The sequence below is a fragment of the Thalassophryne amazonica genome, chromosome 16 (assembly GCF_902500255.1).
Source record: "Thalassophryne amazonica chromosome 16, fThaAma1.1, whole genome shotgun sequence".
NCBI classification, from domain to species: Eukaryota; Metazoa; Chordata; class Actinopteri; order Batrachoidiformes; family Batrachoididae; genus Thalassophryne; species Thalassophryne amazonica.
The window spans coordinates 72,341,939-72,360,095 of NC_047118.1; the positions used below are offsets into that span (position 1 = coordinate 72,341,939).

At 36.9% G+C, this 18,157-nt stretch overlaps 1 protein-coding gene across 1 annotated transcript in view; it reads right to left on the reverse strand.

Moving 5' to 3' along the window:
• Positions 1-17,903, reverse strand: part of LOC117528379 (coatomer subunit zeta-1-like) — a 45,606-nt gene extending 27,703 nt beyond the window's left edge. Inside the window, exons 1-2 of the mRNA XM_034191011.1 lie at positions 17,779-17,903; positions 10,798-10,866 (exon numbers count right to left, since the gene is read on the reverse strand). Of these exons, the coding sequence (XP_034046902.1) occupies positions 10,798-10,866; positions 17,779-17,796 (87 nt within the window). The 5' untranslated portion in view covers positions 17,797-17,903. The remainder of the gene's footprint in view (positions 1-10,797; positions 10,867-17,778) is intronic.
• Positions 17,904-18,157: the final 254 nt, after the last annotated feature.

An 18,157-nucleotide genomic window follows, 5' to 3' on the forward strand; every position in this document is an offset into this window, starting at 1 on the left:
CTCTGGCAGGAGGCTGGGGTCCATCAGGACCAAAACAGTTTCTTTCCATCCGCAGCTGGACTCACAAACAGTGCCAGAGACCCCTATTTACTCTGCCTCCCTCCCCACTACCATAAAGCACAGATTGGTCATCCCTGCACTGAAATTTGGTGTACATCTGTGGTCCAATCACCTGTCTTTGCACTGTCCCATTCCATTGCGACTTATTTATTCTACAACAAATATGGTTTTGTCTATTTGACCCTTCTTACTTCTTTTAGAAGTGTTTTTTTTTTTTTTTCCATTTTTCTTATTGTTTATGCACCAATAACTCCAAATCAAACTCCTTGTATGTGCACAGTTATTTGGCAATAAATTTGATTCTGATAACTTCAACTCTGCAAGATTTGACCCTCTTATCAAGCCATGCATATTGTTCTGGAAGCCTTCCCTGAAGTCAAGCCATGCCTCCAGATTTGCCAGAAGAAAGATCCAGAAAATGGTCAGGCCAGAACTTTGCAATACAATTAATGTATGAGCCAGGAGGATTCCGAACTAACACTTGGAGGAAGCAATGCTAAATATATTTTCTGAAAGCTATACGTCTTTGAAGTTCATTTTAGCATGATTGTGTAGCTTCTTGATTTTACAGCCTTTCAAACTGATTCCTATTGACCAAAATTTCAGATTTTTTTGAAAAAAACTCCACATATAAATGTCAAATAAAAAAACATAAAAAATAGCATTGTAATGATATTAATAAACATCACAGTTTGAAGTTCAAAGACCTACAAAATTGTTCAGGTGTCCTAGTTAAGTGACATTTGTTTTAAATGATTCAACTCATTACATTAGTGTAGTCATGTGTTCAATCAATCAATCAATTTTTTTATATAGCGCCAAATCACAACAAACAGTTGCCCCAAGGCGCTTTATATTGTAAGGCAAGGCCATACAATAATTATGTAAAACCCCAACGGTCAAAACGACCCCCTGTGAGCAAGCACTTGGCTACAGTGGGAAGGAAAAACTCCCTTTTACAGGAAGAAACCTCCAGCAGAACCAGGCTCAGGGAGGGGCAGTCTTCTGCTGGGACTGGTTGGGGCTGAGGGAGAGAACCAAGAAAAAGACATGCTGTGGAGGGGAGCAGAGATCAATCACTAATGATTAAATGCAGAGTGGTGCATACAGAGCAAAAAGAGAAAGAAACAGTGCATCATGGGAACCCCCCAGCAGTCCTACGTCTATAGCAGCATAACTAAGGATGGTTCAGGGTCACCTGATCCAGCCCTAACTATAAGCTTTAGCAAAAAGGAAAGTTTTAAGCCTAATCTTAAAAGTAGAGAGGGTGTCTGTCTCCCTGATCTGAATTGGGAGCTGGTTCCCACAGGAGAGGAGCCTGAAAGCTGAAGGCTCTGCCTCCCATTCTACCTTACAAACCCTAGGAACTACAAGTAAGCCTGCAGTCTGAGAGCGAAGCGCTCTATTGGGGTGATATGGTACTACGAGGTCCCTAAGATAAGATGGGACCTGATTATTCAAAACCTTATAAGTAAGAAGAAGAATTTTAAATTCTATTCTAGAATTAACAGGAAGCCAATGAAGAGAGGCCAATATGGGTGAGATATGCTCTCTCCTTCTAGTCCCCGTCAGTACTCTAGCTGCAGCATTTTGAATTAACTGAAGGCTTTTTAGGGAACTTTAGGACAACCTGATAATAATGAATTACAATAGTCCAGCCTAGAGGAAATAATGCATGAATTAGTTTTCAGCATCACTCTGAGACAAGACCTTTCTCTACACTGTTTCCACATTTTTTTATTACAGCCTGATTCCAAATTCATTTTCATGAAATTCATTTTTCTCCTCAAAATTATACACACAATACCCCATAATGACAATGCGAAAAAAAAAAGCTTTATGAGATCTTTGCAAATTGATTAAATAAAAAAAAAAATAATAATAATAAAAATAAACCAAAAAAAAAAAAAAAAATCACATGTACGTAAGTATTCACAGCCTTTTCCATGAAGCTCAGAATTTAGCTCAGGTGCATCTCATTTCCACTGGTCATCCTCGAGATGTTTCTACAGCTTGATTGGAGCCCACCTGGGGTAAATTCAGTTGACTGGACATGATTTGGGAAGGCAAACACCTGTCCTACATATGTGTGTACTGTGTGACAGTACATGTCAGAACACAAAACAAACAAAGTCAAAGATTTGTCTGTAGACCTCTGAGACAGAATTGTCTCGAGGCACAAATCTGGGAATGGGTACAGAAAACATTTCTGCTGCTCTGAAGGCCTCAAGGAGTACAGTGGCCTCCAACATCTGTAAAGTAATCTGTAAGTTCAGTTCCAGGACTCTTCCAAGAGCTGACTGCCCATCTAAACTGAGCAATTGGCACTTAGCCAGGAGGTGACCAAGACCCAAATGGTCTCTCTGTCAGAGCTCCAGCAGTCCTCTTTGGAGAGAGAAGAACCTTATAGAAGGACAACCATCTCTGCAGCAATCCACCAATCACGCATGTATGGTAGAGGGGACAGATGGGAGCCACTCCTTAGTAAAAGGCACATGGCAGCTAACCTGGAGTTTGCCAAAAGGCCCCTGAAGGACTCTCAGACCATAAGAAAGAAAATTGTCTGGTCTGATGAGACAGAGATTGAACTCTTTGGTGTGAAAGCCAGGTGTCATGTTTGGACGAAACCAGGCACCATCCCTACAGTGAAACATGGTGGTGGCAGCATCATGCTGTGGGGATGTTTTTCAGCGGCAGGAACTGGGAGACTAGTCAGGATTGAGGGAAAGATGAATGCAGCAATGTATAGCAACATCCTCTTGAATGGCCCAGCCAGAACCCAGACCTGAATCCGATTGAACATCTCTGGATAGATCTGAAAATGAAGCTTTAGAAGTGCTAAAAAGAGGAATAGGCAAAACTGCCCAAAGATAGGTGCGCCAAGCTTGTGGCATCATATTGAAGAAGACATGAGGCTGTAATAGCTGCCAAAGGTGCATCAATAAAGTATTGAGCAAAGGCTGTGAATATTATGTACATGTGATTTCTTAGCTTATTTTGAATAAATTTGCAAAAATTTCAAAAATCCTTTTTCCATGTTGTCATTATGGGTATTGTGTGAAGAATTTTGAGGGGGAAAAATCATTTTCATGCATTTTGGAATAAGGTGGTAACATAACAAAATGTGGAAAAAGAGAAGCGCTGAGAATACTTTCCGGACGTACTGTAGATCAGCATGCACATTTGCTTGCGGGTGCCACAGAGTTTCAATGAGCACAGTGGCCTCCATCATCTGAAAATGGAAGAAGTTTGGATCCACCAGGACTCTTCGTAGAGTTGGCCACCCATCTAAACTGAATGACTGATGGAGAAGGGCCTTAGTCAGGGAGGTGACCAAGAACCCAATGGTCACTCTGTCAGAGCTCCAGCATTCCTCTGTGGAGAGAGGAGAACGTTCCTGAAGGACAACCATCTCTGCAGCAATCCACCAATCAGGCCTGTATGGTAGAGTGGCCAGACGGAAGCCACTTCTTAGTAAAAGGCACATGGCAGCCTGCCTGGAGTTTTCCAAAAGGCACATGAAGGACTCTCAGACTATGAGAAACAAAATTCTCTGGTCTGTTGAGAAAAACATTGAAATCTTGGCTTGAATGCCAGGCATCTGTTTGGAGGAAACCAGGTGCCATCCCTACAGTGAAGCATGGTGGTGGCAGCATCATGCTGTAGGGATGTTTTTCAGTGGCAGGAACTGGGAGACTAGTGAGGATGAGGGAAAGATGAATACAGTAATGTACAGTGACATCCTGGATGAAAACCTGCTCCAGAATGCTCTTGACCTCAGGACTGGGGTCATGGTTTATTTTTCAGCAGAACAATGATCCTAAGCACACAGCCAAGATATCACAGGAGTGGCTTCAGGACAACTCTGTGTCCTTGAGTGGCCCAGCCAGAGCCCAAACCTGAATCTGACTGAACATCTCTAGAGATATCTGAAAATGTCTGTGCACTGACGCTCTTCATTCAACTGATGCAGCTTGAGAGGTGCAGCAAAGAGTAATGAACAAAACTGCCCAAAGACAGGTGCACCAAGCTTGTGGCATGTTCAAGAAGACTTGACACTGTAATTGCTTCCAAAGGTGCATCAACAAAGTATTGAGCAAAGGGTGTGGATACTTATGTACATATGATTTCTTAGTTTTTTTATTCTTAATACATTTCCAAACATTTAAAAAAAAAAAAAAAAAAAAAAAAAAAAAATTCATGTTGTCATTATGGGGTGTTGTGAGTCGAATTTTGACAAGAAAAATGAATTTCCTCCATTTTGGAATAAGGCTGTAACATAACAAAATGTGGAAAAAGTGAAACGCCGTGAATACCTTCTGGACGCACTGTGTGTCTTGAACTGAAGAATTATTTTATTTCAAAACATTTTCAAAGTCATCGTAACTATTTCTTCAAATGTTGAAAAAGTCAAGATAATTTATTTGTCATCTCCTTAATTGTCTAATTTACATTTTTGTTGAAACAAAAATTACAAGCACTCGGCATATATGGTATTTAAGACCAGAAAATGGGGTGTTCTTGGCAAAATATTAGAAGGATGCATTTTTAGCTGCCATCTTGGATATTGGCAGCCATGTTGGATATAGTATTGTGTGTAAAATTTAACATCAAATATGACATTTAGTGTGTGATTAGAATTCTATGTAGCATTCTATTTAAGATTTGTGGGTTTAAAGGCAAAAATGTTATTTCATAACCATAGCATTTTTGTTGATAGGGGGTCATTTCTAAAGGCTATACATCATGAAGCTACACAATATTGATTGCCGTAATGCTGAAATGAACTCCAGAGATACACAGCTTTCAGAAAAATATAGTTAGCATTAAATCCCACCACCCGTATGTGGAAGCTATGAGCTAAATGTCTTGAGTCTGGTCCTCTGGACCATACACTAAATAAACAACACTAAGAGTACATATAATAGGATAAAAAAAAGCTACTGGCCACAGCAAAAGCAACTTTTCGTGAGTTCAACACTAGAGATGAGCATCACTAGCTAGGCCAAGCAGCTTGAATGACAGGTAGAACACTATGAAAGTGCCATGGTTGATGGCACTGAGTGCAGACTGTTGTATTTTTATTTACTTTCAAAAGTAAATAAAAATACAACAGTCTGCACTCAGTGCTATCAACCATTTCCCAATGACACCAAAACTGGACGAGGCACCTGTATTCATGGACCTTTACAAGGAATGTACAAGCTACCATCAGGGAAAGCTACAGGAAAAGCCTGTATCCCACCTCAAGCCATAGAATGCAGAAAATCATGTCTATAAATCCTTCTTTACAAGCTTGTTATTTAAGGTTGGAAGGTAGGCTCAGTATGCCAAGACATGACAGATCTCAACCTATATATCCTTTGCAAGAGGTGTGGCAACTGTCTGCTGAGCATCATTGGTAAACTATTATCTTGAATCATCCTACATCTGCAGCAGACAATCACAGACAGAATATATTCACAGTCTTGGTGTGGTTTTCAATCTAGGAGATCAGACATGATATTCTCCTTCAGGTGCAAGAGAAGTACAGATATAATAACCAGCCACTGCATCTGGCCTTTATAATTCTGACCAACATAGTTGACCTTTAAAGACTACTCAGTATCATGAAGTCCTTCCACAATGGCATGATAAGTAGTGTGTGCAGTTCCACAGGGATATATCAGTGCAGTTTGGGATGAAGAAGGAGTACAATAAGGCTGTATTCTTGCCCAGACCCTCTCTGGCATCTTGTAAAGCATGGCTTTGACACATGGCATCTACCTCAACTCTCGATCTGACAGAGACCTCTTCAACATTGCTAAGATTATTGTCAAGACCGAGACAAGGACAGTCACCATCAGATATTTCCTACTTGCAGATGAAGCAACCATGGCATCTCACCAAGAAGGGGGTCTCCAAAAACTGATGGACAGGTTATCAGATTACTTTAAAGAACACCCAAGTTAAAGACAAGCTGCACCAATCCCAACTTATGTCACCATCACTGGAGCCCATCAGTTTTATTAATTTGGTACCACTGTCACAATTCCTCTGGATGTTTAGATTCAACAAATGCATAGACAACTCTTTTACAATTCTCTCCAAACCCATTCAAAAAAGTTTGGCTAAATAAGCAATGGACAAACTCCACCAAAATAGCCCATGTCCTAAGCACTCTATTGTTTGGCAGCAGAAAATCTTAACTACATCCAGTACACACAAACAGTAACTTCAGGTGTTCCACCTGAGATATCGCCACAGGATCCTATATGCCAGGACAAGTTGACAAACAGTGATGTTCTCTTATGGATGGTTCTCTTATGGAAAGAGTACGAATGACTGAGTCGGCTATTAGTGGTGCAGTTTAGCTAAAATATCCATAACAACTGTTCATTTTGTGACTAAAGCACCAAATTTGGCATACATATTCTAAATTAAGTAATGTTCATTTTCAGATGTGGAGGCATCCTGGAGCTGACCTCTAATGACCTACAGGGGTCAATGAAGAATTACACAGGGGTCAAAATTTAAAAAATGTTCCAATCATATTGAAAGGTATATCATATTACTTGTCTGATCATAATTCCAAAAAGGTATAGTTTGGATTATCTATGACTGAATGTTATGGATTCATGGTGTTAAAAACAGCAAAAAGGATGACAAGGGTCAATTTCAGTTTGTACAAGGGTCAAAGATAAAGCTGCTCTAATTTTGGTAAAAAGTGATACAAATTATTGGTTGAGTTAACAGGGTTTAAAAAGGAATACTTTGGGTCATCTGTCATGCTTAGTTATCATATTACTGGGTGATTCTTTAACTACGGGCACTATTGGCCTTGTAAATGTAATTTCCACCACACCATTGCCTTACAATATAAAGCGCCTTGGGGCAACTGTTTGTTGTGATTTGGCGCTATATACATGTGCTCTGATGTTACTGTTTATCTCCATAGAAACTACCCACACAATCTTTCATACAAACTTTTTAAAGGGACATTATTGTTGTGGTGGAAATTACGGCAATAGTGTGGGACAACTACATTTCGTTTAAAAAAATCACAACAGTTGTATGACATTGAATACCCCAATTATGTTTTGATTAGTTTACTGATATTTTATTCAGAGATATTTTAAAACATTAGAAAAAACGTTTACTATTCATTTTTATCATTGAAGATCATAAGTCTGGGTGTGGGACAAGCACAAAACAGCAATATTTGCATATAATGATGCTGAAAAAAGGTGAAAAAGTCATCATAGACTACCAGGACAAATTTCTTAAAACACTTTCATTGTAATGATAACTATAAAAGTGTGAAATTTCCCCTTTTTTCTTTTTTTCATAAAATATGATGAAGGGACATAAAAGTGCCCATAGTCTAAGAATCACCCTACTATTATTATTATTATTATCATGAAAATTGTTAACCTTTCACTAACTTCTGGATCTGTTTCAAAATGTTTTAAATCTGCAGTGATTAAACCATTACTGAAGAAATCCAATCTTGACCCTGGTGTATTGAAAAATTATAGGCCGATATCAAAGCTATCATTCTGCTCTAAAATTCTGGAAAAGGTGATTTCATGGCAGCTCGTGGATCACCTTTCTGAGAATGATCTTTTTGAGCCACTGCAGTCTGCTTTTAGAAAATATCACTCCACAGAGACAGTGCTTATTAAAGTAGTGAATGATCTTCTGCGAGCAATGGACTCGGAAGCCACTACAGTCTTGGTGCTGTTGGAACTTAGTTCTGTGTTTGATACCGTTGATCATCATATTTTACTTGATAGGTTGGAGAATCATTTCGGGATTATTGGAACTGCCCTCGTGTGGTTGACGTTATACCTGTCTGGTCATTCCCACTGTATTTTGTGCAATGGCACTACCTCTGATCTTAGGGGCATGACATTTGGGGATCCGCAGGGATCCGTTTTAGGCCCCCTGCTTTTTTCTCTTTACGTAGCTCCCCTTGGGAATATACCGTGATGCTTTGGGACTGCCTTTCATTGCTATGCTGATGATACTCAATTGTACATACCGATAACTGCTGGTAAACTTGTCCACATAAAATCTTTAGAAGACTGTCTTGCAGCAGTGAGAAGAAGGATGTCTAGTAACTTTCTACTTTTGAACTCTGATGACTGAAATTATGGTTCTTGGTCCAGCAAGACATCGGCATCAATTTGATCAGCTAGCGCTTAGCTTAGGTTCATGTGTTACACATCATACGGACAATGTGAGGAACGTTGGGGTAATTTTTGATCCTACGTTGTCTTTTGACCACCACATTAGAGACATTACGAGGACTCCTTTCTTCCATCTGTGAAATATAGCGAAGATTCATCCCATCCTATCTACAGCTGATGCTGAGACTCTGATCCATGCTTTTATCTCTTCCAGATTGGACTATTGCAATGCTCTGTGTTCTGGTTTACCGCAGTCCAGCATTACGGGTCTTCATCTGGTTCAAAATGCTGCTGCCAGACCTCTGACACAAAGTTTGACCATATTACACCCGTTCTGGCATCCCTTCATTGGCTTCTGGTCTCTGATCTGGCAATCAGACTCTGTGGAGACTTTTAAATCTAGACTGAAGACACATTTTTTCCTGTTTTATCACTAGTATTTTATGTTACTGTGTGTCTTATTTTATTCTTTTTACTTATTTATGTTTTTATTCTATTGTGTTTTTAATCTTTTAATTCATTTTGTTCTTGTTTTTAAATGATGTTTTGTGAAGCGCCTTGAGACGACCTCATCACAATTTGGTGCTATATAAATTAATAAATTTGAAATTTAATTTATTACGGGGTATGTCATAGAATCCAATGGACATCAGCCTTGTTTGACCTCTAATTTGGAGACCAAGCATTCAACACAGACAAAACTATTCCATTTATTAATCCTATTAGCTCAACCAATAAGTTGCATCACTTAATTACCAAAATTAGCACAACTTTAACTTTTGACCCCTGTAGAAACAGAAATTGACCTTTGTCATCGTTTTTGCTGTTTTTACCCCATACCTCCACAACATTTAGTCAAGGATAGTCTAAACTATACCTTTTTAGAATCTTTATGATCATACAAATACAACCCCTGGCAAAAATTATGGAATCACCAGCCTCGGAGGATGTTCATTCAGTTGTTTAATTTTGTAGAAAAAAAGCAGATCACAGACATGACACAAAACTAAAGTCATTTCAAATGGCAACTTTCTGGCTTTAAGAAACACTATAAGAAATCAAGAAAAAAGATTGTGGCAGTCAGTAATGGTTACTTTTTTAGACCAAGCAGAGGAAAAAAATATGGAATCACTCAATTCTGAGGAAAAAATTATGGAATCACCATGTAAATTTTCATCCCCAAAACTAACACCTGCATCAAATCAGATCTGCTCGTTAGTCTGCATCTAAAAAGGAGTGAACACACCTTGGAGAGCTGTTGCACCAAGTGGACTGACATGAATCATGGCCCCAACACGAGATATGTCAATTGAAACAAAGGAGAGGATTATCAAACTCTTAAAAGAGAGTAAATCATCATGCAATGCTGCAAAAGATGTTGGTTGTTCACAGTCAGCTGTGTCTAAACTCTGGACCAAATACAAACAACATGAGAAGGTTGTTAAAGGCAAACATACTGGTAGACCAATAAATGCACAAGTTTACGTTGATATTTTGAACAATTGAAAGGATGTTTGGGGATGATGAAATCATTTTTCAAGATGATAATGCATCTTGCCATAGAGCAAAAACTGCGAAAACATTCCTTGCAAGAAGACACGTAGGGTCAATGTCATGGCACAGGGTCAATGTCAACGAGCAGATCTGATTTGATGCAGGTGTTAGTTTTGAGGATGAAAATTTACAGGGTGATTCCATCATTTTTTCCTCAGAATTGAGTGATTCCATATTTTTTTCCTCTGCTTGGTCTAAAAAAGTAACCGTTACTGACTGCCATAATATTTTTTTCTTGATTTCTTATAGTGTTTCTTAAAGCCAGAAAGTTGCCATTTGAAATGACTTTAGTTTTGTGTCATGTCTGTGATTTGCTTTTTTTCTACAAAATTAAACAACTGAATGAACATCCTCCGAGGCTGGTGATTCCATAATTTTTGCCAGGGGTTGTAATATGATATACCTTTCAATATGATTGGAACATTTTTAAATTTTGACCCCTGTAGATCATGAGAGGTCAGCTCCAGGATACAGCCACATCTGATAATAAGCATTAGTTCATTTAGAAAATGTGTACCAAATTTCATGCTTTAGTCACAAAATGCACAATCATTTTGCCTATCTGCTGCACTATATGCCACAGTTCCAGAACTGAAGGAACAAGCTGAAGCTGGTGTACTTTGACTTAACCAAATTCTACATTCATTCATTCATGACGTAGAAACTCTGACCAAACTTTGGAAGGTGCTTCCATCAGTAGAAACTGATAACAATTTTAAAATTTTTGAACAAGAATTCTTTGGACAAGAGATCACTTTAAAAACAAAATGACCCTTCGCTGTCTCCTTTAATCTCCCCCCCAAGAAAAACTAAAATAATTGTCACATTTCATGTTTCAAGTCCGTGTTTTTAAATAATCTCTTGCTCTTTGTATCTCCCAGCAAATATTCCAAAATTTACAGGAAATTTTATTAAACAACATACACACATCTACAACAGTTATTTTATTTTTCCTTTTTTATTACATTTCTAAAAGATAAATTCAAGATTACTGGTTTTCTTTTGAACTTACTTTTGACAGAAGTCTGTTGCCATCATTGTCAAGAATAAATATAGCTTTCACTGTGTAAAGAGAAGGTTCCTGCAAAAAAAAAAAAACAGAAAAAAAAAAAAGAGGGGTAAACAGGCTTCATTCAAAGTCACATAAATTACACTTTAAACCGTAAAAATAAAAAATGACAAATTCCTACATTAACTTAACATATTAGTAGTATATTTTTCCATTTTCTCAGTGCTTATTTATTAATTTACAATATTTGTAAATTGTACCTCACATTTTAAGCAAAGGTACAAACAGTTTTGTGAAAAATATTTTCTTCTGATAATTAAATGTTCTTTCTTACAACTCTTGAGCTGCACATAATTTTTTAATTTTTACAGTTCTAGATCTGTACGGAGGAGTGGACCAAAATCCCTGTTGCAGTGTGTGAAAACTTGGTCAAGAACTACAGGAAATGTCTGACCTCTGTAATGGCAGACAAATGTTTCTGTACCAATTGTTAAGCTGTGTTTTATTTTATCCAATAAAATCTGAATTAATTATTTAAAAATCATACAATGTGATTTACTGGACTTTTTTTTATTCTGACTCTCACAGTTGAAGTGTACCAATAAAAAAAAATTACAGACCTCTCAAACTGACAGGGGGTCAAATATTTATTTTGCCCACTATATCTATATATATATATATATATATATATATATATATATATATATATATATATATATATATATATATATATATATGTGTGTGTGTGTGTGTGTGTGTGTGTGTGTGTTTGTGTGTGCGTGTGTTAGACCTGCTCAAATATCAAATGTTACAACATCTTTTGGGCCACAGGCTGATCTTGTTCCACTAATAAAATAAAAGATCTGTGCCAAATTTTATTGTAATCGGACATTCGCCTCATTGAATGGTTTGTTTCAGCTTTCACCTCATGAAATATTCGTACCATTGAACTATATATATATATATATACACACATATATATATATATACATATATATACATATACATATATATATACATATACATATATATATATATACCTATACATATATATATATATATATACACATATACCTATACATATACATACACACACACATACATACGAAATTGCAGTTTTGCTCCAAACCTACATTTAAGTTCTAAATGTGGGTGTGGTTTTCTGATGAGTTTTCAGAGCCGGAACAAAGTTCTGTTATGCACTGACTAGCATAGATTCACAGTCAGAGTGTATCACAGAACTTCATCCAGGGTCTGACACAGTCTATCATAGAAGACCCCCAGCTCATATTACCATGGCAACAAGGACAAAGGTGATGATCAGGAGCAAGTTACACCAGGATTAATCAAAGGTTCACAACATTACACAGTAGACAGGGACCAAATTTGAAGGGACGAAAGAATTCGAAGTTATGGAACAAAAATTCCCTGAAGTTCAGTTCACAAGATCACAGAACAAATGTTTGCCTTAATATCATCACAATAAATGATGTAATGGTCACTAATTATTTTGGGACAGCAGGTATATGTGAATAATGTATGTCCAAATTACAGAGTTCACTTGGTGTGAAAACTAACATGTGCTTGCGTGATTAAAGAGGTGCTATATGAGGGTACTATTTTGTTTTTCATCAAGATAAGATAAAATGCTACAAGAGTGAAGCTCGGACATGTTACCAACTCATTGTACAACAAATCTTTTAAATTGCCAGATGCAACAATTCCATCTTGATAAATAGAAGGTGCTGCTTTTCTGGATTTTTATTTATAAAAAGAAGAGTTGCACATATATGGTATTCCACATGGGCTGGTATGATTTAAATCACCATAAAAAATAAAATAATAATAATAAAAAAAATCATCAAAAATGTTTTTGTTTGTTTTTTAAATCAGTACTTAAAACATCACTGAAATATGAAATCAGTACCATTAATTAATGGTACTTGTACATGTTGTATGTGCACATTTATGTTTTAACATGTCAATAAAGATTATAACTAATGATATTATTTGTATAGGCTCATTCAAAAGAGTGAAATAAATAAAAATTAAAAAGCTGATTTAAATCAATAAAAGTCGTTTGTTTTTGGGGTTTTTTTAAAACCAGCCTTGGTTTTCCATAAAGGCAGCACACGGTGTGATCTCCAGAGCTTCCTGCTACCTGATCTGTGGTCCTGCCCTGTCCTCAGGGAGGAACATCAATCTATCAGGTCTCATCTCAACCTGGATCTGGACCAAAATATGTTTGGACAATTATAGGCAAGTAGGTCTCCCACCACCCTGTGTCCTTTTTAATTTTTCCCCTCACAATATCAACATATGTGCATTGGCTTCCTAGTGTATGTGTATAAAGTAAAATTTTAAAAAAAGCTTAATGTAGCAATGACACAGAAAGTCATAACCAACTCTTTGAGCCATACTGAGATAATCACTAAACCTGAATGAGTTTTTCATCTTATAGTAAATATTTAAAAAACACAAGTAAATTTAAATTAGTGTATTTTTGTCAGAAATAAATATGAGCTTCAAATCTTTGTAGAACAAGCAGCACAAAACAACAACTATATTGCCAATTCTACATGAAAGGAATTACAATAACAACAAAATAATCCGGCCATATTTTAGGTTAAAATTTTTTGCTCTGATTGCCATTCCAACTAGTTTATAGAATTTTTATAAACACTTGTTTTATAAAAAAATAAAGACATCTTTCTTAACCTCATATTTAAATGTTGACAGCACTGTAATGGTAAACCTTACCATTTCTAACATACATTGCTTATAAATCTAACTATTACATTCTTTATAACATTTTCTAACATTTAAATTCTTTCTAAACATTTTAGTTGTTGAAAGTATTATTATTATTGTTATTAGTATTAGTAATAGTATTAAAAATGTCTTCAAAAGTGGATCTTTAATCTAGGGCTGTTGTGGGGAGCTGTGTCTCCGCCCCCCACCACCTCAGACCGCCCCCTGCATCTCGTCGGGACACCTGTTTTAAAGCTGCGATCGACCCACAATACAAAAATAATAGTGACGCACAGTGACTGGGAGAAGTAACTTTAATCTGATTACTAACTTGGAAAGATTAATGCATTAGATTACTCTTTACTGAAAAAAGCGGTCAGATTAGAGTAACGTGTTACTGACATCACTGCTCATGACACATAGAAGTCCTGCTCTGAAACACGTTGGTGCTTCTAAAGAAAACGTCTGTAGTTCTTAAATCCTTTTGAAAAAGACAAAGGCCTAAAATGTGTAACGTGGTTTATTTGGTCTGAACATAATGGAAGAGTTTGATGTCTAAAAGTAGGCAGTGGATTCAGACAACCAAATTAGACGTCTGGAAAGTTCTAACAAAAATAAACCGTAACAGAGTGGATTTTTGTTGCTCTTTGGACGTGGCAGAATTCTACACTGTAATCTGGATTTTAACTTTGCCACATTTTGGCTCAGAGAACACGTGACTTTTGATATTTTAAGCAGAGTTCACTGTGCAGCGAGGTCACCATTTGAAGTCAGTTTGTTGGGGGAAAAAAATTATCTTTGAATCAGTTTATTGCAGCTTCACTTTCTAACATACAGAAAACGAAATGCACAATTAGCAGATTAATCAATTAGGCAACTGACTGAAAAATAATCTGTCCAACAATTTTTACTTACTGAAATCATTTCTTTTTAGTATAATTTTCTCACTTTTCTCTCCTGTGTAAACACTCAAATTTCAAACCTTAGTAGAAAAAAAAGAACATTTTCCTATAAATAATTATGATAGCTTTCAGAACTAACAAATTTAATTTTAACGATCAATTTAAAATTCTTGAACAAGAATTCTTTGGACAAGAGATCACTTTAAAAACAAAATGACCCTTTGCTGTCTCCTTTAATCCCCCCAAGAAAAACTAAAATAATTGTCACAATAATTGTCACAGATAGCTTTCAGAACTAATGAATTTAATTTTAACGATCAACCTACGAGGTTGGATACGTAAGAAATTATTAAAAGAGACTCACCAGTATTTCACAGTTCCTCTGACCGCGCCTCTTCATCGTGGCGCCGCGCCACTGTCCGGATTGGCTGATTACTCGGGTCGTATGAAAAATATTACACGTCCGCGAAAAGGGTGTATTGCTATTTATTCTTTAGTGTTTTATCCAATCATATTGGCATATCATTTATAGGTATATGATAAACAGTATAACCACACGGATAAATGGTGGACGGTTTTGTTTTCGGCTGCAAGCACCGAAGCAGTCGCGAAAAGTTTTTTTTTTTTGGTTCCCAGTGGAGAAGAAAAGGTGAGGAGGTGGGAGACGTCGTGTCAGTAAGAGTTAGCCTACACAGCTAACCAGAGTAGCTCTGTTCTCTCGCCTGCAAAACCGCCTTGACACGTTTGAGCTCCGGGTCATAAACAAACCGCAACAGATGTCCACTTTCCACCGCATTGTTACTTTTTCTTTGCATTTTCACTTTGTTTGTGTGTAATTTGTCCAAAACCCTATTGAAAATGCTATGGTTTGTACCCCGGAAGTAGGGAAATTACATCATATGCGTCATATTTTACCCCCAGACGAGACTGCGCTGCCCTATGGTACTTGCACTATGGTGCAAGTACCATAGGGCACTTTTAATCGACATGTTTTAACATGTCAATAAAGATTAAAAGTGATGATATTATTTGTAGCTTCTCAATTAGAAGAGTGAATTAAAGAAAAAAAATCAATTTAAATCATAAAAGTCCTTTTAAATGGGAAAGAAATCTAAAATTATAACATTTTAGGAAAAAAAAGGTGATTTTTTTTTTTTTTTACTAGCCCTGATATACTGGTTACGAGTGCATTTGTGAAAAGGGAGGATCATACACATTGTTTATCATAGGAGAAGGAAAGGTAGCATGAGTCCCCATCACCACACAAGCAAATATGTGAAGGGAAACAAATTCATGCCTGGAGGCAGCGCAACATAACCTCACCACTCGACAACACTAAATACTACACACTGTAGATTCAACAGCAGACAGGTACGTCACTATATTTTAGCATTCAATGAATGGAAGTCTTATTGCCTCCACCAGCTGACACACTAGGTGTGCTTAAACTAGAAAAACTAGGTCTGTACTGCATGAGGACAGATCTTTGTGATGTCATAAAGCAAATAATTGTTAAAGGGAAATAAGAAAAAGTGACTTAAAAAAATTTCTCCGCCTCAAAAATTTAACCAACTTTTTCGATAAGAGTCATTGCTCCTCAAACTGTTGAAATATTACCTTTGTTAAAGACCATTCAGGAAGCACAGACAAACTTTCTTACAGATGAATGCAAATGGAGGCAATGTTTCGCCAAAATACACAATCAGATGTAGATATTAAATAATAATAATAATAATAATAATAATTTCCTTCACCTACAGAAGACCTCTGCTCCAGATTTCACTGAAATCAGTTTGTGTGTTTTTGAGATATCCTGCTAAAAATAAACAAACAGTGCCGAAAGTGTGAAAGTTACGACGGCGTTTTAGGGCCACATAGAATTTTCTTTTTTTTTTTTTTTCTTTTTTTTTTTTTTTTTAGACTTTTGAGAATAAAGTCGTAATATTATGAGAATAAAGTCATAATTTTAAGACTTTGTGAATAAAGTCGTAATATTACGAGAATAAAGACATCATTTTAAGACTTTGTGAATAAAGTCGTAATATTACGAGAATAAAGACATAATTTTAAGACTTTGTGAATAAAGTCGTAATATTACGAGAATAAAGTCATCATTTTAAGACTTTGTGAATAAAGTCGTAATATTACGAGAATAAAGTCATCATTTTAAGACTTTGTGAATAAAGTCGTAATATTACGAGAATAAAGTCATCATTTTAAGACTTTGTGAATAAAGTCGTAATATTACGAGAATAAAGTCATCATTTTAAGACTTTGTGAATAAAGTCGTAATATTACGAGAATAAAGTCATCATTTTAAGACTTTGTGAATAAAGTCGTAATATTACGAGAATAAAGTCATCATTTTAAGACTTTGTGAATAAAGTCGTAATATTACGAGAATAAAGTCATCATTTTAAGACTTTGAGAATAAAGTCGTAATTTTATGAGAATAAAGTCATAATATGATATTACGACTTTCTTCTCATAATATTACGACTTTATTCTCGTAATATTACGACTTTATTCTCGAAGTCCAAAAAAAAAAAAAAAAAGAAATTCAATGTGGCCCTAAAACTCCGTTGTAGAAAATAATAAAAGAGAGAAAGAAACTTATCAGTTTCAGAAACTGCAACAGGCTCAAAATTGAGTATTTTACTCTTAACAAAAGCTTTTAAACAATAAATCTGTTCTCAAAATAATCGATGTTGAGTTTCCGCCGATCACTTATTCATAAACAGAGTATAACGTCTGAGAGTGTGTGAGAGCGCGCGAGCGCGGACGTGGCACTGCGCTCCGCTCTACACGTCATCAGCCGCTCACATGTACGAACTGACGTTTAAAAAAAAAAGACTCGCAGAGTTGAGCTCCATCTTATTGAGATTTAATGTCTGATCGGGATTTGTGAGCACATCTCGATCCGGGTTGCGTCCTGTTGTGCTCCGCGGACTCCACAGGATCACAGCTGGCCTCGATCCACTTCGGTTTTGTGCAAAGTGACAACTTCTAAATGCCGCACAGACACTGTGCGCTATTTTTACCTGCGCACGGGGACAAAGTGACGCTTTTGTACCCATGTTAAACAGGCCTACGCGTCCACAACAACATCCAGACGCGCACAGACATGAATCGGACACGTTTAAAGGCACTGGACATTAAAAAAAAAGAAAAAGAAAAGTGATTTCTGGATCATATGCACCCCCGCCCCTCCCGCTCCGGCAAACTACTGTGTCGCTGCGCGTGCAGGACGTGGACCTGATCGGCCACGCATGTTTCCGTCACACCGCCGCGCGCGCACACACACACGCACTGACACACCGGACAGGCTCACCGGAGACGAGACGTCCATCGCTGCTGCTGCTGCTGCTCGCTGTGTTGACGTGGACAGAATCTGCACACCGGAGCCGCCCGGCGCGTTTCCGACACTCCTCCTCCGTGGATTTTCACAATAAAAGCCTTTTTGTTCGCGGTTTCGCCAATTAATTTTTTAGGTCCCCGATTTTTTTTTTTTTTTTTTTCCCCGACGAAATCGAAGATTTAACTTCGAGATACAGCTTCTGTCACGCTTGTCTTATATATATATATATATATATATATATATATATATATATATATATATATATATATATATATATATATATATATATATTCTCAAACACAACATTTAATTTCAACATGTGGAGAAAACGAATATAAAAAAAGGAGGGATT